A 25,934-nucleotide genomic window follows, 5' to 3' on the forward strand; every position below is an offset into this window, starting at 1 on the left:
ATCAGGCTGCCAGTCAGTGCTGAGAGCCAGTCTCTCTGTGCTATGTATCGGCTTCCTGTTGCCCTCTAGATGCCTGACGGGATCCAGAGCCAGGACAAGCAACGTGGCGCCATCCCTCACTCGGCGAGCTCCTTCGCCGCTGCGGCCGTATGCGCATTTCATCATGTGAAATAGAGACGAGGCCGAGTGTCTCCACGCTGCTGAGTGACAGAAACCCCCTGTCACATGAATTAACTCCCGTATGTATGATGGAGCGCTGGCCGTGGCTGAGGGCACTTTACAAAGCCCTCCCCTCCTCCACCCCCACTCCGCCTTGCTATTCTCCTCCTTCAGGCTTATTGCATGAGGCCCATTCATCTGCTCAGTGTTGAAACATGGCAGGGAGCACTGATATCTGATGGCACCTCGATCCTCCAAGCATCCACCAAGCATACAGGGAGTGGAGGGTGGGCTGAGTGGTGGGTAGTGGGTAGGCAGCATGGCTGATACTATGAAATGAAATGAAATGAAATGTACATAGTAGGTCTTCGTAGAGGCGATTGTGTTTTATGACTCCCCCAAGACTGGTCTATGTAATAGTTTCATGTGGAAATACAGCAATCTTATCAGCCTAAATCACAATAGACCAACAATCCATCCACCAAATCCATTAATTGAGATGCACATTTGTCCTGTTAGCCTGCTATGGTTAATGACAGGGCAAAATACTCAGACAAAAATCTTAAGGAAATTAATCGCACATTTTTTTTATCCTTTCAAAATGTTCCTTAAAGGGAGATTTGTCAAGTATTTTAATACTATACCAATACTATTGGAAATCAATTAACAACACAAAATAATGACAAACCTTCACAGGTACTGCATTTAGAATAGAAAATATAACTACTATATCAGCCCAACAGGCAACAACAGCTGTCAGTGTGTCAGTGTTCTGACTTGACTATGACTTGCCCCAAACTGCATGTGATTATCATAAAGTGGGCATGTCTGTAAAGGGGAGACTCGTGGGTACCCATAGAACTCATTTTCATTCACATATCTTGAGGTCAGAGGTCAAGGGAACCCTTTGAAAATGCATTTTTTCCCGCAATTTAACACAAGTTTTGACCATTATTTAGCCTCTTTCGTGACAAGCTAGTATGACATGGTTGGTACCGAGGGATTCCTTAGGTTTTTGTAGTTTCATATGATACTAGGCTCTGCAGAAGCTTTAGCTTTAAAGCTCTATAGCTTTAAACTGAGCCTGCTACAACCTCCAAAATTGCGAGTAGCGTTAATGCGTTAAAGAAATTAGTGGCGTTGAAACGAATTTGACTATCTCGAGAGAGCTCAACAGGCTGCACTTACAGTGGTCGCAGTGAATTCATTAATAATCTGCGGATGGGAAGCTTTGGCGGGCATCATCAAGATCCAGATCATGAAGGTGTCATTTCAAGTCAATCTGATCTTTTGATTTTATTGAGTTCTTGAGTGCAAATAGAACATTTCACCTGATTATGGTGCTTGAAGGTCAAGGATTTGCATTAGGATCCGTCCTCTGGGGACCACGAAGTTCAGGCTAACTCAGCCTTGTAAAGGGCCAAAGGGGAAATTGACCTAAAGGTGACGCAAAAGGAAAAGGTCACTGGATTACAAAACTGATCCATTCTCTCCATTCTCCGGCCATGGCCAGGAGACATTTTGACCTTATGATGTTGCCAAAAGAAAGGTCAGATGGTCACCATAATCCAACAAAACCACAATCATCTGGAATTTTTCTTGCTTCGAAATTTAGTAGTTTCTGAAACCTCTCAGCGCCTGCCGAGGCAATTTTATGAGCCATTTGTGTTGATCAACAACCCTTTCAACCTTTGCCATTGTTACAGTCATTTCATGCTATAGAGCAGTTAGCATCACTTAATGAACCTTTGGGGGTGTTGGGACGCGACTAGAGACGGCAGTGTAAAGGAGCGATGGTTGCTGAATGCCAGAGATTGACCTTACAAGAACTGCAGCACAGACTCTTCTGTAATCTACCTCCGCTGAGCTGATTTTATTTGTCAGCCTGAATGGCTTTCACTGGCAGCTGTCTATTCAATGAAGAAAAGAAGGAAGAAACTAGGTTCCAGATCATTACAAAGGTGAAATACGTGCTCCCAAACTTTTTCTGAGCTTCAGTGTTCAACCTAGAGCAGATAAGTTGATGTAGTTCTTTAGCTTCACATGCATTTATAGTGCACTTATTAAGAAATGTGCTGAGTTCAAGCAAGGTTCCGATTTGATGAAGTCACAAATTAATATTGTTCAGCAAGTTATTGATTTGTTTTGTAATTCTCATTTGAGGCTGCAACAAACCTCCATTTGACTTTAAATCACAAAGGCGCTACGGAAAATGTGTCGTACTGAATTTGTTCTTCCAAATGTGTTGAAAGCAAGCAGACGCTCTCAAGCAATTTATTGTGATTAAAGCTTGTTTACCTATAAAACACAAGACTATTAACAGTTAATAATTCCCTCAAACGCACCAGGAAGGCCTCAATAAGAGACAATTAAATATGTTCCCTCAGGTTTCCAAATAATTTACTGCCTGAACATTAAGTGTTCAAAGAGACTACAAAAGGCCACACAGAGGGTTCATTTAATAAATCTCAACACTGAAAACATCATTGTTATAGCTCTTCTTTTGTTTGCCCATGGCAGAGTGACTCATCAGAAACAGCTGCAAAGCTAATCTCTTCCCCTTGACAACAATTTGACACACAGGTGTACTATGTTGAAATGCCGAGTGCCTCTTGCAGCTAGAAGTTCATCTGTTACGGAACCTTAAATTCATCCAAACTCATTCAATATTTGAAATGAACATTACTGAAATTGGAATCATGTTCATTTCATCACGCTCATTTCATGCCAAGTAAAAAGTTGAGTGAAAAGTTTAAAATGTGTTTCATCAACTCTTTTAAAGCTGCAATAGGTAGAATTGGAGCAAATCTAATAAAAAAAAATAGTTATTTTTATAAAACGGTCACTATATCCTGACAGTAGTGCATAAGACAGGTAATCTGAGAAAAAAATCATCTGTGTCCTCCGGTGCTCCTAATGGCATCTGCAAGATTTCACAGACCGGAGGAAAACAACCAATCAGAGCCAAGCTAGAGCCTTGCCGTCTCTGAGCAGCTGTCAATCACTCGCAAACTCCAATCAAACGGTCAAACTAGGCAGCGGAGATCAAATATGAATCAATATTCTGTTACTGTAATGCCTTTTTCTCGCATAAAATGTTTCAGAAACATATTTCAGTGAACTGTTTAGCTGTAAAATGAGAAAGTTTATGACCCGGCAGCCATGTTGAGATCAGCTGAGGAAATACCAAGCACCGCCCACCAGCCGGAGCAAAATTTCTCATTTTACAGCTAAACAGTACACTACAAGATGTTTCTGAAGACATTTTATGTAAGAAATAGGCATTACAGTAACAGAATATTAATTCAGAATTGATCAGCACTGCCTTGTTTGACTGTTTGATTGGAGTTTACGAGTGATTGACAGCTGCCTCCGTTGAATGAACAGCCAATAGGAACGCTCTCTCTCTGAAATGACCTGTGATTGGCCAAAGTCTCCCGTCACAGGCTAGATTTTCTAAAGCCTGAAAACAGAGCCATGAGGAGGAGCAGAAGTCTAGTTTTCTCTCCGAACACTTGAATTACAATATGCTGAAAGGTTATCATGGAATTTTTGCCCAATGATGCCAAAAATATTCTGCCTACTACCACTTTAACTGCACAACAGCTGTTAGCATAAACAACAAGGTCAGCAACGCTTGTAACTCGTTATCCATGTTGAAATTAACCACCGATGGTCAAGGCTGATGTTGTTTTGTTTTCTTCTGGAAAATGGTCACGTGATGTGGCGTGATGAATCAGGGAAGGACATGTCAAGACTGATAGACCCAATCGAGAAGCAAGTGTTGGTGTCAGTGTCATCGTTTTCAAAAGGTCTCCGTTTCTGTCCGTCCAGACTAAAACGCAACCCGGAGTTTTAAAACTAAAATGGGGTCAGCAGCGTTTTCTCAGTTTTTGGGGCACTTGAATTACAATATGCTGAAAGGTTATTATGGAATTTTTGCCCAGTAATGCCAAAAATATTCTGCCTACTGCAGGTTTAACTCCCCTGACATGAACAAGTCAAGATGACGAAGAACTTTTGTTTATTAATGATTTTTTTCCACTCCCAAGTAGTCCATTTGCAGCTAAAACGCCCTTGTGAATTGTACGTTTTTTCCACTTTGTATAATTAATTTAGAGATCACATTCTGACAAACTTAAAACTAAAAAACCTGCTTAGCCACAGATCCCTGGCCAGGGAGTCATCCATCAATTTGTAATGCCTGGAGAACTCTGAAGTAATTTTCTGTGCTTGGATAGAAGTGTAAGAATAGCTCACACACACAAGCCACGGAGGTTTCTGAGCAAGGTAATCATCACTTTAAGACATCATGTCCATTTGCTGTTTCAGTGGAGCTTAACTTGACTCAAAGATTGGTCTGTTGTAGGTGCCCAGAAGCCACTGCCATGTCAACCGAGTCACTCATTATTTCAGCAAAGTGGTCCATGTTTCATTAACTAGGTCAATAGTCAAATAAAAAAATCCAAATATTTAACTTTCAGTATTTTAAAATTTGATTTTGTGGCCTTTGGGACAAATGTGAAATTGAGATTCTGAGTACATACTGATCTCAAACACTACAGTATGTTTGAGGTATTGGCTTTGACAAAAAAAATAAAAAAATGTGATTTTTAGGTTGTAGTGGGCTCAGTTTTAAAGCTAGAGTGAAGATACTGACATCATATAAAACTATAAAATAAGGAATCCATTGGTACCAACCATGTCATACTAGCTTGTCGCCAAGGAGTCTAAATAACGCTCCAAACTTGCGCTAAATTTTGGCGAGGAAAAACTGGCATGGTCATTTTCAAAGGGGTCCCTTGACCTCTGACCTCCAGATATGTGAATGAAAATGGGTTCTATTGGTACCCACGAGTCTCCCCTTTACAGACATGCCCACTTTATGATAATCACATGCAGTTTGGGGAAAGTCATAGTCAAGTCAGCTCACTGACACACTGACAGCGGTTGTTGCCTGTTGGGCTGCAGTTTGCCATGTTATGATTTGAGCATATTTTTTATGCTAAATGTAGTACCTGTGAGGGTTTCTGGACAATATCTGTCATTGTTTTGTGTTGTTAATTGATTTCCAATAATTAATATATACATACATTTGCATAAAGCAAGCACATTTGCCCACTCCCATGTTTATAAGAGTAAAAATTACTTTGACACAACAAATCTGAAAATCTAAAGAACAGCTTGGCATGAAATTGTCCGTGCACATTGATGCCTTTGAACACCAATGAGCTTTCCATACATGCCAAAGTATGCCTTTCTACCCATATTACCGTCTGATATTGTGCCCCTATCAGTAGGACAACATGTTTTGTCAGTGCCTTCTAAAATGTGTATGACATTAGAAAAAATAAACTGTTTTTATAATCTGCCGCCATTCACATCGCAACATAGGTTGTTTTAGACATTTGAATAAATGCCCAATACTGTTGTTTTTCTATCGAGGACAGTCACGACATCACATAATGTAATGGTCTGATTACTTGCTGAGTACATTCATGCTCCCAGTTAGAAAAAAAACCCTTGTTTTTATTCCGAGCACAGTCAGTGTGTTCTCCTTTTAGCACTTTCATATCTTGGAGCTTTAGACTTGTTAACTTGCAGTTATGGCTTACAAAATAAAAAATGCCCTGTTCAAGGATCTTTGTTTTCCACACTATCACTTTAAGACACTTTTATTAAAACTGAAAAAGCACTCTGCTGCTTTTAAAAGCTTTGAAATCAGTTCCTCATTTTTCTATTTGAGACTTTAAATGAGAGTATCAAACTGCTCAGTGCTGCACAGATAAAAAAAAAGCCCCCTGCGTCTGGGCTGCCTGTTGTTTGTACCTTTCAGAGCCCAGTTGTTCCTCTATAATATGTTCATTACAGTCTCATTATGCTAATGTGATGTACTTTGTTCCTCGCTGCTGTGTTCGGCAGGCCAGTTGGCGGTGGGAACCTGCGAGATAGTGATGCTCAACAGAGACAGCAGCGTGCCCAGGCGGACCATCGCTAGGCAGACGGCCCGCTGCGCCTGCCGGAGAGGCCAGATTGCCGGGACCACCAGGGCGAGGCCGGCATGTGTAGAAGGTGAGTTGAATGACCTCTCTATAGCCTCTATTGTCCCATAGAGGGCAGATTTTTTACTGATTTTAGATGGATTGAGTTAAAACAAGAGGACAACTTTATTACTTACACAGCAGAGTTGTGTTTGAACTAGAATTACTCTCTGAGCATTTATTTTGTTTGAAGTAAGATTTGACTTAAATGTGCACCAAGTGAACACCGGATGAATGCTTGACTCATGGCTTTACTTGGATGCAGTGGGGAATATAAAGTTGATGATGTACTGTGAAGTTAGGACTATATTATAAATATTTTAGGGCTGTCAATCAATTAAAATATTTAATCGTGATTAATTGCATGGTTGTCTATAATTAATCGCGATTGAACGCAAATTAATTGTAAATTTTTTGATCTGTTCAAAATGTACCTCGAAAAGAGATTTGTGTATGTATATATGTATGTACATACTTCTTATTGTAAATCAATTAACAACACAAAACAATGACAAATATTGTCCAGAAACCCTCACAGGTACTGCATTTAGCATAAAAAATATGCTCAAATCATAACAAGCCCAACAGGCAACAACAGCTGTCAGTGTGTCAAAACTGTGTGTAAAACTGCATGTGATTATCATAAAGTGTCTGTAAAGGGGAGACTCGGTGGTACCCATAGAACTCATTTTCATTCACATATCTCGAGGTCAGAGGTCAAGAGACCCTTTTGAATATAGCCATGACAGATTTTCCTCGCCAATGGATTCCTTAGGTTTTCTAGTTTCATATGATGCCAATCATATCCTGCACAGACACTATTATTGGTGAACTGAACACAGAGGTCCCTTGATTTATGTGTCTGTTAAACTCTGCGATACTCACTCTTGCTTTAAAACTGAGCCCGGAACAACCTCTGGAAGATTGATTGTGTTAATGCGTTAAAGAAGTTAGTTGCATAAAAAAGAATTTGCGTCACCGTATTATTATCGAGTTATCTTGGACAGCCCCAAAATATTTACGTTGTTTAAATTAATAGTTTGACATTTTGGGAAATTCACTTCATTTTCATTCATTTTCTTACCATGTGTAGCACAGACGGCGCTCATGCTACACACCCAGTCCTAATGGGAAAAGAAATATAATACATTGTAAACAAGATTAACAAAAATAGAATAGTAAACAACATTAGAATAAAATACAGCAGTGACTAAAAATACATGAAATAAATGGTGATAATGACAAGTAATGGCATGTGGAATCAGTAACTCGGCTACAACAGAATCCATAGACCTTTTTCACGGCAGACACTTTGACATAACAAGAACATCATGAAAAATATTAAGAGGAAAAGCACAGGTGTAACTATTAACATTATTGATGGACCCTTTCCATGATGTGTCCCATTCCATCATGCACAATACCAGGGTCCTACATCTGGCACACCTGAATGCAACGCAGATGTTATTAATGTTGTATCAGGCACACTTGCAGGACTTGACCATTTATAGTCTGCTAATCCCCTTTAATTAACACATACATGAACATTAAATCTTTTGACAACATGAAATACCACATAAGGTGGAGGTTGGGGTGGTGGACGGAGGTGCTGCAGCAGCAGCAGCAGCAAACGTCGTTGGCATGATCGTCAGAGTAACAGTAATAAGACTCACGCTATAGACCTTTGCAAACTTGACAACAAACATTCTAAATGGGCCCCTTTGTATTTCCTGTTCCAATGCTTGCTAATGCAGTAGCCGACAGGAAGTAAACTTGGAGCAAAGCTGTTGCCCTAGCAACAGAGTGGCAATGAAAAGGTCTATAATGTCCACACTGTACACCTACATGAATATGGTTGGATGTTACTAGCTACACAGCTGTGAGTGAGCCAATCATTGCAAAGTATACTGCATAGCTATCTGGTGCCAGTCAGCCAACACAAGCACAACTTCACGCTGTACTAACGCTATGCTTCATTAATTCAATGATTCATTAATGATATGCTTCATTAATGCTTTTCCTGCTGTGACATATTCAAATGTCACATGTTACAATATCATTAAACAATATCTATTGTAACACGATCTATTTTAAATTTTTTCTCACTGGTGTTACAGTAGGGTTGGGAGGTTAAAAATGTGTCACATCATGAGATTAATGATATTGTGTCATATGATTATGCACAGTGGCAACAAGCATGCATGGCTGAAAGTGAAAGTAGCAGTAGCTAAAGGCTCCACTATGGTGGACTTAGTTCCAAAGAAGGGAGCAACTTCGGTAGTGTGGAGGTGGTTTGGTTATAAAAGGTTAGATCTACAACCAACTAATACGTGATATGTACAGTAAGCGGTATGAGAAGATGGGAACAACAAAAGGGGGCAACACAGACTTATTTCACCATCTCACACAGAAGCATCAGGTGGAATATAACAAGAGCCCGAAATCATGTGAACGTAACCCTACAACCAAACACTGGCACAGCCAAGCACTGGCAAGTTGCTTTAAAGGTTCTAAATTTGATATCCAGAGCATTAATATAGCAGCAAACAACTATTTGCTATGTAAAGATATAGAGGAGTAATGGCTACCTGAGCAGAGAGTGAAGTCGCTCTTAATCTGTGTGTGTTGTAATCCAAGCTTCTCTGTGCTCGGTTGACATAGCCAGGCTGGCCGCGCGTGTTTTTAGTGCATTTTCGTGCATGTATGTACCAAAATTGTCCATCTCAGAGCTGCCGCTCTGAACAGCTCTCAGATGGTGGTTACGGCTGATAACGCCGTCCTGAACGATAACGTTGTTTTGGAAGTGTAGCCCCCTTCCTCTGGTTCTCCTTCAGATAGCTCTGTCAGCATTTTCACCATTGTTTGCACTATTGCGCTGTTAGCATCATTAGTTGCGAGCCACTGGCTCACTGTCTGCCAGGTTGAGAGCCGTTGAAGTATTTGTCAGACTTTATCATGGAAGAAATACCCTTACTTAAAGGGACAGTGTGTAGGTGTAGGAGTGGCGTGGTTAAAGATTACAACCAAGTGAATACCCCTCCATTCACTCATCATATCCTTACCATAATAACACTACTTTAGGAGCAACGGAAGTCAGACGGCGGCTGGCAGTACCACGGTTTTGAACTCTGCGGCTCATGTCACCGCATTTCCACAAGCGTGTTGGAGAACTACGGTGGCCTTCTGGTAACGTAAAAACACAAAAGGCCCTCTCTAGAGCCAGTGTTTGGTTTCTGTTCTGTATACACTAATGAAACATAGTTATAAATATTATATTCCATTTCTGCTAATAGATCCTCTGAAATGCTACACACTGGCCCTTTAAACACGTCACCCATCCTTATCCTAGACATCGATAAAAGTCAGCAACCAAAAAAAAGGTCCAATTGTAACAAAATGTATGGGCTTCCTTCTTTCTCCATTAAAAGCAACTGCCGATGTCATTTAGTTGTTTAACCAGCCAATCGATAATCACTTTGCTTGTCTCCCTTTTTGATACCCTTTAGACCAGTGGTCTCAAACTCAATTTACCTGGGGGCCGCTGGAGGCAGAGTCTGGGTGAGGCTGGGCCGCATCAGGTATTCCACAAAAAAAGCTTTGTTAAAAAAAAAAACAATCTTCTCAAACGTCATTATTAACAGTTCTTTAACTTGAATGGGTTCTTCTGAACATGAACTGTCCTGAACATTAATGGAACATTGAAGAACATGAACGGTTCTTCTGAACATGGCCTCTATTGCGTCTCCCACTTTTCCTGAAATTGTCTGTGCTCGTCACCAACCTTTCTCTTCACTGCAGGCTTTGAAAAAGACATGATTGGGGCTGTGTGACAAGATATATATTCATTCCACTTGGTGTCACTCCGCAATAAAGTTGTGCCTGCTGTGTTTGTGTTGCTCTGCAATTACACCACCAAACCGCTAGTTGGCGGCGGCGTCTCTATGAGTTTCCTTCTTCTTCTTGTACTACAAACAGAAACTGAGCGGAGTTGGAGCTAATAACTGTTGAACCACAGAACTTTTACTGACATTACTGCAACGCCGAAAAGAGAAAATATATCTGAGTGGATTTGTGTGAACAAACATTGAAAAGATGGAGGCAGAGAGAAGTAGAACTTTCTGTGGTTGTCCGGGGTCCTGGCCGCTCAGCATCGCTGAGAGACTGGACCAATCACAGCTGTTGCGGTCTGCGTCGCCGCGACGTGTAGTTACATTTCTGGAGAGGTGCACGTCAGGCTACGGCGTCGATTCAACGCAGAAGTATAAATCAAGCTTTAATCAAGCTTATGCGATGTTACACGGGCGCCGCCACAGTTGTTGTGAAATGTTTCTCTGCTTGCATCAAGCCCGGCCGATTGCCCGTCCCCGGGAGCCATATACCCCACTGTGATTGGTAGGTTCGTTCAGCTCGGGCTCGCGCAACAAAGGGACCTTCAACGGCAAACTGCCATTCACATAAAACTCGCGGGCCGAGGGCGCCTGGTTAGCTCAGTTGGTAGAACGGGCGCCCATGTAACAAGACTTGGTCCTGACCGCGGCGGCCCGGGTTCGAATCCGGCCTGTGGCCCTTGCCGCATCCACTCTCTCTCTCCCCCCTTTCCAAGACTCTATCCACTGTCCTGTCAATAAAAATGAAAAAATGCCCCCAAAAAAAACTTTATAAAAAAAAAAAAAATTTGCGGGCCGCACTAACATTAAACTTTCATATCAAGGTGGGGGCCACAAAATATCGTCTTGCGGGCCGCAATTGGCCCGCGGGCCGCGAGTTTGAGACCCCTGCTTTAGACTGTTTGACTCCCGACTATGTGATTGGCTGTCTGCATTAGACATCAGCAGATTAGCAATCGCTTTGTGCCTCTTTTTCTTCATGTTGAATTTTCCTCTTCCTCTACTATTTCTAATATACCTCAGCTGAATAAAGATAACTTGTAATGGAGAATGTGTGCTGTTCATCCACTTTCTAAGATAAGATTTTATACTTCAGAGCCCCCACTGTGTTATTGGACAGTATCATGAGGAGGGCGATAAGACGGATGAGACACAGTCCATCTGCGATGCCGATTTCATCTCGCAATATCACAATCACATGCATCAGATGCACCATTAGTTCCATCACGCCATGACTCATGTTAGCCTTAATCTAATAGCCCTTACATGAGGCTGCAGTCCCACAGCCTGTGTCACGCTCTCCACACCGCTTTTAACCAACACTTCCTCTCTCTGCAGACGCCTCTCCCTAACACTCAACAGATGCTAATTAACTTGCAGAGAGCTATGATTACAGCAGCAGGAAATTGATTATTACTGGCCTCCCGCCGCACCACACCCATACACTCCATTAATAGCCAGTGCATTAAAGATGCAACCTGTTGCTCTCAGGCTCGTTTAAATGCTTTCTGCTGACAACTGAAAATGGTGTCCGTCATCACGAGGCTTTAAAGTGGAATTTCTGCATACGAATGCAATGAGCCTAATGCTACCACCGTTCAGATATCCTCTCTGACCTTTAACTCAGGGTGTATTCAGTTACACTTGCTTTTGATGTGAATTCCCATAAATGCCCCTTTGTCCTTCTAAGCAAATAAACCACATTTACTGACTTATAGACATGTTTATTCATTTGTGTCTTTCACTGAGGCTTTGGCATACTCAAGTTTCTTCACTGAGCTGTTATTAACACGGCAAGGGCTCACTGTCCTCTGGGTCAATTTAATAGAACTCATTCACAGCAGCAGCTGGACTGGATCACTGCCTTTTAGAGATGAGTGGTGATAGAAAAGTGACCTTTAATGAAAGTTGAACCATTGCTGACTGACTGTAGTGAGTAAGCAAAGGCCAGGAACTCTGTCCTGAGTAATCTGATTATTCCGCACTTTCAACAGACCCGATTTTTTTAAACATACATGTAGACGCAAAACCTGGTTTGCTTTTCAGTAAATTGATATTAATTCCTCTTTTTTGAATTTGTGAGTCATATGTCACCCGATTTGACTGTTATCAGGTCATTAAATAAGCGTCATCAGTCGCTATAAGTACCATAAATGTGGGTCTTTAGGGGCCTACTGCGCCTACTTGTTGTGAAAGTGAAACTTAAAAGTAGCACATTCTAACATGTTGTAAAACTGAATGAAACGTTTTGAACACAAACAAAAAGGCTTCTTTAGGTTTAGGCAACAAAACTACAATTTCTTAAGGTTTAGGCAAAAAAAAAAAGTTAGGTTTAGGTAATAAAACTACAACTTATTTAAATTTAGGCAACAAAGCTACAACTTCTTTAGATTCAGGCAACAAAACTATAATTTCTTCAGGTTTCAGCAAAAAAACAGTTAGGTTTAGGCAATAAAATTACAACTTCTTTAGGTTTAGGCAAATAAACAGTTAGGTTTAGGCAATAAAACTACAACTTCTTTAGGTTTAGGCAACAGAACTACAACTTCTTTAGGTCTAGGCAAAATAATCACTTTTTTAAGAAAAAACACTGTGTTTATCCATCGTCCCTGACCTCCACCCCTTATGGAGTTTCACACTGTCTATATCACAGCGCCTGACTTTCCCTTTTGCTCCTGTCATCATTACTACGGTTGCTAGAGGTTGCTGTCGTGTTCCTTTATACCTTCTTTCGCTGATCTACCATTTGAATAGATGATAAAACCTACTAGTGGGTGTAGTAGGTCCCTACTGACCCACATCTATGGGGCTTATAGCGACTGATAACGCCTATTTAATAGCCTGACAACAGTATTATTAACTTATTCTGGTCCAAGTTTATAGCATTCTTTGACATTTCAGTGCTTTTACTTTTCCCAGAGAATATCAAGTATTTCTGTCCTCCAGACCGAGAATAAAAAAAAATCTGTGATGGTGTTGCCTTGCGCTCCACAACTCGAAAGTACAAAGTAACGTACATTCACTCTGATGTGGGCAATGCCCCCGTATCAAGACACATAAAAAGAGAAATCCACTGCCAGCAGTGTCTGGCTGCCAGAGACAGAAAATACAGGTGTTATACACCATTTCAGCCAGAATTCATAGAACTATACTTACATATGTCACTCTTGTTTGGAGTGATTTGAATAGTGGTATAGAAAGACTGATGCATATAACTGCAGCATACCCGGTTTAGCTCCAGTGGGGATCTTTTTTTGCATGTTGTGGCCCTCTCTCACTCCCCATGGTTTTATTTACACTGTCAGCATCTAATAAATGCAAGATAATCTAAAAAACAAATAAAAGAAACAGATAAGACAGAGATTCACTTAAGCAACGATCTGTGAGGCAGGTGAGAGTGTCAGTGGTTGTCAGCCTGATTTCTTGGCCCTTCCCGGTATTTCTTAAGGTATCTAGGACTCTGCATTTGCATGGAAACAACCCAGAGACAGCAAGCTAATCTTGGAAAGTGATGTTGTTGGAAGAACACTTGTGTCTTTTCGGCAATAACAATAATAAAGTGTTTTTCTAAAGTTGTGATTCACAGGTGAAACAAAGCCAGAGACAATAAAAACTTCACAATCTGTTCTGCACAGTCCATCTTTGTTTGCAGTCATGCGATAAAGGTTGACGTCAGATCTTATTTGGGATGTGAAATTAGTGAGACATACTGTAACTGTAACATTGCTAAATAGGACCCAAGTGCCGAGAAGTAGAACACAAACAAGGTTTTTTTTCTGTAGGAGTGGGCATGAATAAATAACTAAACTTGCCGCAGATATTAAGCAAGCAAACTTATACTGACTCAAACACTTTCTTAAACACGACAGGAGTGACCGGAAAAAGGCCGCTTGGCGTGGCGTCTCGGAGTCTCAGCAAACAGGATCTGGATCAATAAGATATACAGTATACTGTATGTAGTGAGCATAAAAGGTGAGGCAATATGCTGATCAGATAAGAGAACCCATTGGCCATCACTCCCCACTAGTGGGATTACAGCCTGCCAGACAGCTCCAGGATCAGCACCATGGACAGCGGTCAAGACAGATTTATTTAAAGGAGAACTACGCCCATTTTCAAAATTCATACAAGTTATTCCTATGGTCAAAGACAGTCCATAAATATTAGTAAACATGAACAGCTCTCTCCCAGAGTGCTAAAACTCAAATTTGTGATGTCATAGGGTATAAAGCCTGGAACTGCTCTATAGACAATGAATTTGGAGAGATGTTGTCAATGACAAGGAGAGCACCCAGGGGAATGTTCTGAGTATATGGGAACATTTTCTGTTTCCCAACGGAGAATACGACAATAGAATAAAGCTCATTTGGCTATAAAGAAAAGAAAACAAACATTCTGTGGGTCCACAAAATCAGTCTCCCATTCATTGTCTGTGGAGCAGCTCCAGACTTTATATGACATCACAAGTTTGAGACTTACTTCTCTGGTTTCTGGCTTTGAGAGAGAGAGAGTAGCTCATGTTCACAAATAATGATTGAACTTTACCAGACCATGGAAATAACATATTGGAATTCTTAATTTGGGTGGTGTTCCCCTTTAAAGTCGTTTTCTTGGAGACTTTAGATGTGTCCCAGGTCCATACTACTGTAGTACTCTAACTGGGCTTAAGTATGTAGTGTGTGTTCACACTGGAAAAATGACGCAATTAAGTATACTAATATGCATACTAAGATGTCCTTGATTTTTGAGTGTAGAGTTGATGGACACCCTTGTCCCCACAATATGTGTACAAAGGAAAAAATTCCAACAAATTGTGGATGGTGGCCAGACGCCTCCAGGAACATCTCGAAAATCGTAAAACGTTCTTTCAAAAGTTACGTTGGAAAATGGGTGCACATTTTACTTTGTCTTTGTTAGGTTTCCAAATTTTACATTGGCAATAATGTGCCAAAGTTACAGTTTGATTGACATCATTCAGGACACACTTTTTTATTATTATTATTATTTAACCTTTATTTAACCAGGTAAGTCCCATCGAGATTAAAACATCTTATTTCTAAGGGAGCCCTAGCTGAGGAAGCAATTACAAACTGAATTAGCCTCCAAACCCTTCACTAAATTCTAAATTCTCTAATTGGGATCAGCCTATCTAGCTGCAAATCTGTCTGCAAGCGGTTCCAGGCTGCAGGGGCATGTCTATGATTTCCTGTTAGTACACAACAGTAAAGTACATTGATGTCTTGTACACTAACTGCAAACTACTATGAAGGTTAGTATGTAGTCTATACTTTATAGTATTACTAATGTGATTTGGGACATAGCGTTTATTTTTTCCTCAGCTGCTGCCCCTAGTTGACCTGCTTGTGCCTCTGTTTTTAGACCTTTTCATTGCCATTCTGTTGCTAGGGCAACAGCTTTGGTTTAAGTTAACTTCCTGTCAGCCACTGCATTAACAACCATTATAACACAGCTTTGTTGAATACTCGATTCTAATTGGTCAATCACGGTGTCTGTTATTTCTATATAGTAGACCGTTGCTATGGGTGCAGTTGTGATGTTGGACACTGGCAGACCATTTTTGTGTCAAATTATTGATTTCTTAAAGGTCCCATATCGTGCTCATTTTCAGGTTCACACTTGTATTTTATGTTTCTATTAGAACATGTTTACATGCTGTAATGTTAAAAAAAAAACTTTATTTTCCTCATACTGTCTGTCTGAATATATCTGTTTTAACCCTCTGTCTGAAACGCTCCATTTTAGTGCATTTCAGGGGAATTGTAACGGAATTGCGTTGCTAGGCAACAGTTTGGGTCCATGTTTACTTCCTGTCAGCTGATGTTATTTACATACACTGCAACAGGAAATAAACTGGGACACATTTAGAATGTTTACGTTTAAAACCGTGTAATGGTCTAAATATTGTATATTTGTGACATCACAAATGGACAGAAATCCTAACGGCTTGTTTCACACGCACAATTTCTGAATACAGGCTGTGTGTTTCTCCGTATATGGAGCGTTTTGATAGTTTAACAGTATTTATATGGCACTTAAGACATGAAAATCTCATTTTTCACAATATGGGACCTTTAAGCAAGTAGCTGTGTAATAAGCAGGATAATGTACAGCTGGTGGGTAATTTTTGCGAAATAAACCGAAATAATCTGCTTTGCATCGGGATGCGGTATCGCCCTGTCGGGGTTTAGTTCACAACAATGACCGGCTCGCTGTACATTATGCCTTACTTGGAACAGGAAAATACAAAGGGGCCCATTTAGAATGTTGATGTTGTTGTCAAGTTTGAAAAGGTCTGTTCATCACAGCAATATCTCAGGTTCCACAGCCTGGATTTTTAATGAAATTCACAGAGGTTACACATCTTAACACGGTTTCCAAGCTTTTCCACTGCCAGTAATTGTGATTGGCATGTTGGTAGTGGTGGGGTGGGGGGTGGTGGATTACAAGTCAGAACTGAAACTTTAATAAACATCCTCTCCTACCCTGCAGGTTTGACTGATGTGGAATTTAGTGCACAGCGATTCTTGCATTAAAAAACTTTCAGTTTTCTAAATGTCATATTGGGTTTTGCTCCATTTTGAATCCTCCCTCAGTAGCGAGGAACAGAGGCTAGCGTACGTGATCATGAGCTTGGTTTTCTGTAAACAGAATGGCACTACTTTTCACACCGCTCCGCTGATGTTCCACTATGTTTGCAGTCGACCTTTAAGAGTGTATCCAGCTAACTTTATGCAGCGAGTTGAGATTGGAGAAACTCATCTGCGCAATTATAATCACCAGTAAAAGCTCATGGATTTGAATCTCTTTGCTGTTTCCTGTAATGAATGGAAAACTAGAATCCGAGGCTTTCGTACAATGTAGTCTTTGGGACAACAGTCTGCAGCTGGTGGCTTAAAGGAGACAATTGGACAAATATTTTTCATCTCCCTTGTCATCCTGCTAGTATTCACACTTCCATAATGACACACCAACAAGCTTACCTAAGCCCCGCAGCGAATAAAGTTTGTTATATGTGACTTAAGAATTGATTGTCTGATTGGCCCAGATGGCAGCTGCATCGTTCTTGCAGCATGACATCTGTTATTCCGTATCTGTTTTTAATTCACTGAACAGTTTCTCACTCTGCGACAACTGCGGCGTCTTTTTCCTACGAACTACCTTCTTTTGTTAGTCTTTTTCAGGACGTATTTCATGCCCTCTTTTTGTGCTGCTCTGTGTCACCGTTGTGCAGGTTTAGTCTGCAGACTGTACACAGGAGGATTATGTGCTTCCCCTTGCTCGTCACCCCGCTCTTCCTCTAATCTGCTCCCCGACTCTCTCCCCGGCCCGTTGTTGCCATGCCACCACATCGCACTGTAATCGCATGAAGCTTGATGACCACCGTGATAAGAGTCTGCAGGCTGCAGGGAGACTGTTTATGTGCTGGCTGCAAGCTTCTGCTTTCACACTTTCACACAATGATTATTGACACCAAATGAGCCAAAAAGTGATGCTGAGAGGAGATTAAGCAAAAGGAAAAGCTTTCTTCAGATTTATTATGCAGACACACAATTGAGAAGATTCGTTGTACACTTTATTTACCTCAGCTGCAGAGAGAATTTGAAAGAAGCTTAGATTAGAGACCATTTTATAAGTGTATTTGATTATATTTCCTCTTTTTCCGGAGCTGCTCTCAATTTAATTTGTTACCAGCTGTTTGCTGGTAATATAAACTCAACACTCCTTCCATGTTCACCTGTTGTCTTGATACATTCAGTATAATATATACTATATCACAGCACTAATTCTGTACAACACCTCCATATCATTCTCACTAATTTGTTGCTCTGAGTTTCTCTTCTCAAACAGAAACTCTGTTTTCGTTCACTAATTATCTGCAAGGCTTTTTTCCGATCGCAGTGACAACACTTCTTTCCCAGATGTATATACAGAGTTTAGTTTCATAGCTTAACGGCAATTACAGAAAGTATTTAAACATTGTGTTTTCAAGCCCCAAAACAGAGAAATTAATTTGAAATATCCATGGACCGTGACCTCACCCATTGGTTTGGCATTTTGGCAGTCACCATCTTGTATTTTTTGGAACCAGCAGTACAACCGAATGCTGAATAAGACATTTTTTAGACAACCAAAATCTTACAATTAACTTTCATGAACTGAAAACACACTGTGAAAGGGGTTAAAGTTGTAAGAGGAAAACACAGAAAACTCCCAGACCGGACAATGGCGCCGAATGATCCGGGTACTTTATCACTCGGCAGTCGAGCCATTTTGGCTTCATGCACCACTGAACAACTCTCATAGGAATTAATGGGAGCCAGCCTACAACGCTGTATCCAGTTCTCTTTATATCATCCATGCATGCTTTATGGTCTATTTGACTCTAAATGGGACCATAATTTACTAAATGAACATCATGCTGTATTGAGGAAGACTTGAAACTAGCGATTGAGACCATAAACTCACGTTTACAATGTTTACTGAGGTAATAAATCAAGTGAGAAAGAAGTAGGCTCATTTTCTCATAGTCTTCTATACAATCAGACTTCTTTTTTGAAACCAGAGGAGTCGCCCCCTGCTGGCTATTAGAAAGAATGCAAGTTTAAGGCACTTCCACATTGGCTTCACTTTTCAGACTCACATGTTTCCGCCTGGAAATATCAGAAAAATCGATATCTCTAGCAGTAAATGTGTTTATGGCGTTTTCCACAGAGCAACATTTGTAAATCAGCAAGAAAATGAAATATCTTGTTAGAATTTCATCCTTACTCGCAAACCTTACCACTGTATGACTGACTCTAATGTTAGACAATCAGTTCTAACTTCCTGGTTTGATGACATCCAGATGAACCAGCTAGAAATACAAAAAGCAAAGCCATTTTGAAAAGAAATGCAACAGAAAACATCTCAGTAATGCAACAGCTTGCTCAACAAAACACGCAGTTTGTCATGAAGCATGGAGTCATTTGTAGCTTGGCTGCTGGCTGGCTGTAAATGTGTTTAATGTTGGATTTTTCTGTTGTCATAATTAGAACTGAAAGACCATCAGGCCTCTGGTAGCAGGTTGCGCTGCGTAGAGGACAGAGGGCTGAAAATCTGGCCGCTACAAATGGATCCATTATTGAAGCTTAATTAACATCAGCCAGAAAGCCTGTAAATACTGTTCCAGTGTTTCTGAGGCCCAGCCAAGCTAGTTAGCTAATCTGGTTAGCAGAAGAAGGATCAGTATTAGTAGGATTATTAAATCACCAGAAGCGACACGCAATTTGTTGTTTTGGTGTCTTTTCAATGCATACTCTTGATGTCTTTCCTGTGTCTGTTTTTTGTTTGTTGTACCTCATCTAAATACATTTTACATGAGCTGCCTGTGGCTTTAGTAAAAATTTGATGTTATTTTTTACTTGTGCAGAGGCAGAGTTACATCAGACCAACAGTGCGTCTGCATTAGGACTCACAGTTGTGCCTCCTGCCCCGCTCTGAGTCCCGTCTGGCAGTGCTGTGTTGTGCTGGGCAGGGCAGGGCTTGGCACTGGGCACGGGGGTACAGATGGTGTTACGTGTGATCTAGTTGGAGGTCCAGAACCGTAGCCCAGCGGGGACCCTGGCAGCTGACGAGCCTGGCCTGACGTCCACGGCCCCTGGGTGGCACTCCGACAGTGCGGGCCACCCAGGTGTCAAACCAGAGAGACTGACTCTCTCTCTCTCTTCCAACCACCACGGCCAGCTGTTACACCTCTGCTGCTGCACAAAGCCACCATCACAAACGGGAAAACATTACGTAACAGGCCCAAAAACACAAAACAGATACCTATCATAATAGAAGCAGAATAATTCTCATTCATTTGCATAATAGCAGCGTGTAATAGATACTGTAAGATGAACAGTAGCAGCAGACAGGCTCAGCTCAGAGGCTTAAAGTCTGCTCAGGATACCGTCGACGTGTGCGTGGGCGGTTGTACCATATAAGCTTTTTAAAGCGTCCACAATTGCGCGTGCCAGCATGTTGGACAGATAGGTTTGATGGAAAGAGACAGGCTGAAGCTAAACAGCAGCGATGCCGTTTTGTTGCCGCTTGTGTTATTCATGATGTTGATGAAGTTATCACGGCGACGCTGTAATCCCGACCAACTCTTACGGCTTACGGCACCAGGAAATTCATCAAGTCATCATAGATCAAGTCACACTGCCATGGATGGCATTGAAAAAGCAACAAGGGCAAGCTATCGAGTGCCCGGATACTGTGGCAGCAGCTGAAAAATGCATTTATTTCAGCCAACCTCCGCGACTCCGGGCTGGCTCGGCTGATGCACTCCACGGTTAGTCAGCACTCCCGCCGCTTTGCCAGCTCAGCTTTTTATGCCGTGCCCTGGAAATTGAGTTTTGCTGGCCCTGTAATGTACTCAAAACTACATCTGCAACTGACTGATAAATCTACGCTTTGTTGCGCCTGACGGATGGCTGTGAAAATGGAAATTCGCCACGGCATGTTGCTGTGTCAAGAGGAAGGTCACTTTAGATTTTCCCCCGCTCGCCGAGGAACACCTCTGCTCGGGGTGAAGCCGAACTGACCATTTTGTCTCAGTTTTAATATTTTCTTAAGCTTGTTTCGGTTCAATGAGATGACAGGTTTCTGGATTGTTTTGTTCCACTGCTGCGTCTCCCAGCTGCTCAGGGCAGACTGGAAAAACACAATGTGTCAACTATATCTGTTATTTGCTGAGAGAATGGCTTTACATCTACAGAGCGGTAATTGTGTATGTGTGTGTGTGGTTACATATATGAATGGGGCTTGATAAATACTACAAGATGACGGATCTTTATTGCAGAGCAGCAGTCGAGGTATGACACTCCGAAGACCAATTTCAGACTGTTAACAAGGCCTGGACCAGGAATACCTCACAGCAAAATGTCACAAGGCCTCCCTTCCCCACACCTCCTCGCTCTCCCGCTCCCACAGCTCTCCAGTGGACATTCAACGAATTGTAGTTCCTCTCTTTCAATTTGCAGACCATGTTACCTCGTTCCACAATGTGCTGCCCCGGGGGATCGTGGGTAGGCAGGAGCAGCGGCCTCGGCCAGGTCCGCAGAGAGCCGATAACCTTTCGGTGTTGCTTTAGCACGCTGTGTAAAGAACAATCAGAGCTTATCAGCATCGACTACAGGCGAATGCTAATTCAGTGTCACGCAGACGGACTGCAGAGGGAGAATGTTCTCACTCCGACAGATAGCAGACGAATAACTTTAAGAAGACTGAAGCTTTTTATTGCCTTTTCTAATATGTGATGCACCTCTCTGATCGTATTGAAATATTACTGGATCCTGCTATTGCATTAATAATTTGTTGACTTAACGGAACATAAGATTAAACAATATTGATCAAATGTTTAAGGGATATCATATATATATACCTCCATCCAAAAACAACTTATCTCACAATATTGATATACCTTATAGCTTATAGACACACTGACTTGACATTATTTTGAGTGCAAAAATTGAGCAAGAATATGTATCAAATAACTATTCCTACTATGGCTGTCAATCCAATACAAATATTTTATTGAGATTAATCACATGATTGTCCGTAGTTAATCACGATTACTCGCAAATTAATCACACTTTGTTTTTACCTGTTCAAAATGTACCTTAAAGGGAGATTTGTCAAGTATTTAATACTCTTATCAACATGGGAGTGGGCAAATATGCTTGCTTTAAGCAAACATATGTATATATATGTATATATCAAGTGTGCATGTCTGTAAAGGGGAGACTCGTGGGTACCCATAGAACCCATTTTCATTCACATATCTGGAGGTCAGAGGTCAAGGGACCCCTTTGAAAATGGCCATGCCAGTTTTTCCTCGCAAAAATTTAGCGTAAGTTTGGAGCATTATTTAGGCTCCTTCGCGACAAGCTAGTATGACATGGTTGATACCGATGGATTCTTTTGACTTAACAGTTTCATATGATGTAGGTATCTTAACCAGCTTCTAGCTTCAAAACTGAGCCCGCAACAACCTAAAAATCGCAAGTTGTGTTAAGCGTTAAAGAAATTAGTGGCGTTATAACAAATTAGTGTTATTGTCGCGTTAACTTTGACAGCCTTAATTTGTACTCTTTTGTGCAGAGAGGGCTCTGTACAGGTTCATGTCTAAACCTGAAATAGAATTTTTTTTTTTTAAAAGAGCTTGAACTGCAACGTCCCCATTTTGCATCCGATTAGGGACCTTTGTTGCATATTGTTCCCTCATTTCCCGTCCCATCTTTCCACTGACTATTTAATTTAAAAAATATACAAAAATATGTAAATGTCTCCCTGCAGATTTTCTCCTTAAAATGTACAACACCTTATACACATTTTATTTAAGTATTTCCAAAGGCATCCTCTAATTTATCACATTCTTATTAACTTGGTGGGTGAGGTGGCTAACCAACAATGAACCTATGGTCATAATAATGATAATAATAATAAACTGTATTCACACAGCAACTTCCTAATCTAAAATGCAGCTCAAAGTGTTTTACAAGAAAATTAGATAAAGAAATAATAACACTGCTGTGTAGCTCTGTTCACTTCTGGTGCGTCAAGAGAAGAGACGCTCAAGGTTCTTTTGAAATACGTTTGGTGAATGGTGAAAAGACAGACACTTGATGGTCTCACATGAAAAACTATGTAGTGCATCATCCATTGAGTGCATATTTGAGGACAAATTGTAGTGTCGCACTTCAGGAGAAGAAATCTTATGTTATGCTGTAAAATGGCACACGGTACTTTCAATACTAGAAGTCTTTACCTAGAATTACAAAAGGAGGAACAATAAGTGTAACACAATGTCCAAAGGAATAAAGCAATCTTTCTGTGCAGCTGCAGTGAAAGCTAGCATTAGCAGGAGAGTAATTTATGGACCGCCAGCTGGTCTGTAAAGGTTACTACCACAGGCAATTCAGACACGGTGGTTCAACAAGAACCTCATTAAAATACAGGGTGGTAGACACCTCAACATATGAAGATGCTTTCCTGTCTGGTGAGCATAAAATAAAACCGTTTTGTTAGTTGTTCCAGGAAAATGTTGACATTGTGAAGTCTCTCTCTGGGTCTGTGAATCTGTCCATCAAATTTGCCCTCTTGTCTTTCGCCCTCTCAGCGCGAATCGTGCGGAGTCGTCAGTGGTGTGAGATGGCTCCGTGCCTGGAGGGGGAGGTCTGCAGCCTCCTGTTCAACCGATCCGGCTGGACCTGCACCAGAGGCAGTGGTCGCATCAAGACTGTCACGGTAATTCACAAGACACCACATTAATACACGCCATATGCACTTAACAGCATCACGCCGACATTTCCAGCATGGGTAACCCCCCTCGCCTCCCCATCAGCTGATAGTGATATGTGAGGCCAGAGCCCCAGGGCTAGAGGCAGCACACAGGTTACAAAGACTGCATCAATACTGAATCTCAAAGTGTAGAAAACGAATGCTGAACTGCTCCCTGTGGGTAGAAATTACTAATTACTAGGGCTGTCAATTGATTAAAATATTGAATCGTGATTAATCGCATGATTGTCCATAGTTCATCACGATTAATTAAATTAATCACACACTTTTTATCTGTTCAAAATGTACCCTAAAGGGAGATTTGTCAGGTGTTACTACTCTTATCAACATAGGAGTGGGCAAATATGCAGGCTTTATGCAAATGTATGTGTATATTTATTATTGGAAAGGAAACCCTCAAAGGTACTGCATTTCGCATAAAAATATGATAAAATCATCACATGGTAAACTGCAGCCCAACAGGCAACAACAGCTGTCAGTGTGTCAGTGTGCTGACTTGACTATGACTTGCCCCAAACTGCATGTGATTATCATAAAGTGGGCATGTCTGTAAAGGGGAGACTCGTGGGTACCCATAGAACCCATTTACATTCACATATCTTGAGGTCAGAGGTCAAAGGACCCCTTTGAAAATGGCAGTTTTTCCTCGCCAAAATTTAGCGTAAGTTTAGAGCGTTATTTAGCCTCCTTCACGACCAGCTAGTATGACATGGTTGGTAACGCGTTATGACCGCGTTAACTTTGACAGCCCTACTAATTACAATCCACAGTTTATTGTGGGGACGTCCTATTGGAACAAATCAAAGAAACCAAACTTGTGGGTATCACCCCCTCATTTTACTTCTTCTCTCTTGCACTCCGTACATTGATATTATTGTAAAGAAAATCAGCGGAGGCGTAAATAGCACATAACAGTAGAAAGATGTTATGAACAAGGTTGTATCATCATCGGTTCTAACCCACCTGTAATATTGCTCTGCAGCCAATAAAAAGGATATAAAAAAGATACTAGATCAGCTCTGCACTACCAATATCTCATTAGCATTGACCAAACTATTCTGGCTACCAGTCAAAACCAAACTTCATCGTAGTATTCTGCTTCTTATCAGGGAAAATATTTTACCAGGTAAACCTGAATTCTTCTCAGACAAACTTAAACGGGCCAATATGTCATATATATTTGCTGTAATAAATCGTAAAATGGCTTTGATATGTCATCAGAGATTAAAAAAGCATGTTAAGTTGAAATACTGGCTTCTCCGACAACAATGCTACAGCCAGTATGTTTGTGCCTGTTACCAACTCACATCAAATATATTGCTAATACAGTTTACAAAAAGCTTGAAATTGTATGTGAAATATATTGTATTATATGATCAGGTGTAATATAACTTTGTAATTATCTGGGTTATGAACCAATTTTTGCTGCATTTTATATTCCACGTGTCTATTTACGGGAACCGAAAAGACTAGCGACCGTATCTAATGCTAATGGGGATCATTTAAACAATGACAACAGTAAACGGTTGAAAGAAAATCTCTGCTGTGATACCTTTTATTGGGGTGAGGCCACAAGTGCGACATACTTGAATTTTTTAACCAATACTGAGCAGTTCAGCATCGGTTTTCTGTTCCTTTTGATTCATTGTTGAACAATCAAACCAAAACCTGTGTGAGCAATTATACGAGGTTTTACCTTGAGCACATTCTGTAAAACTAATACTGACAAAATGTGGATTCAAATATGAACTTGAGCAGTTGATTCAATCGTTTGCTCAAACAAGAGATCAGACGTTTTAGGTTTCAGTGTCGTGCTGAGAAAAAATAATATTAGCTGACAACGGTCTATGACCTCTCCCTGACTTTGTGAGAGATTTAAATGAATACAAAGCATGTTAAATTTTTAAAGCCTTCAATATGGTGTCATCTGGTCCTCTGTAGGCTCCTCTCACAGTGGAACATGTATCCAATGCCTCAGAGCTGCCAATGCTGCAGTGCTGCCGACTGAGGCTTTGCTCTGTGATTAACTCTCATTTGATTCAGGGAGAACAAAGCCAGCATAGTTTTTTGTGCCATTATAAAGGAAGTATCATTATGAATGTTTGAAAAAAAAACTGTAAAGGCGCCTACAGACCGGCCAACAATAGTCACCCAATGACTGAGTCGCCATGGATACAGGTCTCAATTTCACACCATGCATCTTTATGCTCTATGGAAATGGAGGCGTTCTCTGTTCTCTCTATACCATGCACGCTAGTTTTCTCACCAGGTGACCGTCTTCCACCAATAAGCAAATCTGTGTTCGGAAAAATGTCCATTAAACGCAATTATAGTCCCTCCACAATTCCACCGCTTAACTCTGGCTCCACTAGTATTTATTAGGTATGTACTGTATATGTTTTTGTTCAGTCAACACATTCTCAATCACAACTCGACAGTTACCACCGCTTGGTCAGTGCCCCTCGGCATAGAAAGCCGATGCCCGGGTACCCCTCTTGCG

The 25,934-nt window shown here is 41.0% G+C and overlaps 1 protein-coding gene across 2 annotated transcripts in view; it reads left to right on the top strand.

The window, feature by feature from the left end:
- Positions 1-25,934, top strand: part of tafa5l (TAFA chemokine like family member 5, like) — a 60,711-nt gene that overhangs the window by 12,818 nt on the left and 21,959 nt on the right. For both annotated transcript variants that reach the window (XM_074642870.1, XM_074642869.1), the window contains exons 2-3: positions 6,082-6,231; positions 23,253-23,380. In XM_074642870.1, the coding sequence (XP_074498971.1) occupies positions 6,082-6,231; positions 23,253-23,380 (278 nt within the window). The remainder of the gene's footprint in view (positions 1-6,081; positions 6,232-23,252; positions 23,381-25,934) is intronic.

This window comes from Sebastes fasciatus, chromosome 8 (genome assembly GCF_043250625.1).
Source record: "Sebastes fasciatus isolate fSebFas1 chromosome 8, fSebFas1.pri, whole genome shotgun sequence".
In the NCBI taxonomy this organism is placed as follows: domain Eukaryota; kingdom Metazoa; phylum Chordata; class Actinopteri; order Perciformes; family Sebastidae; genus Sebastes; species Sebastes fasciatus.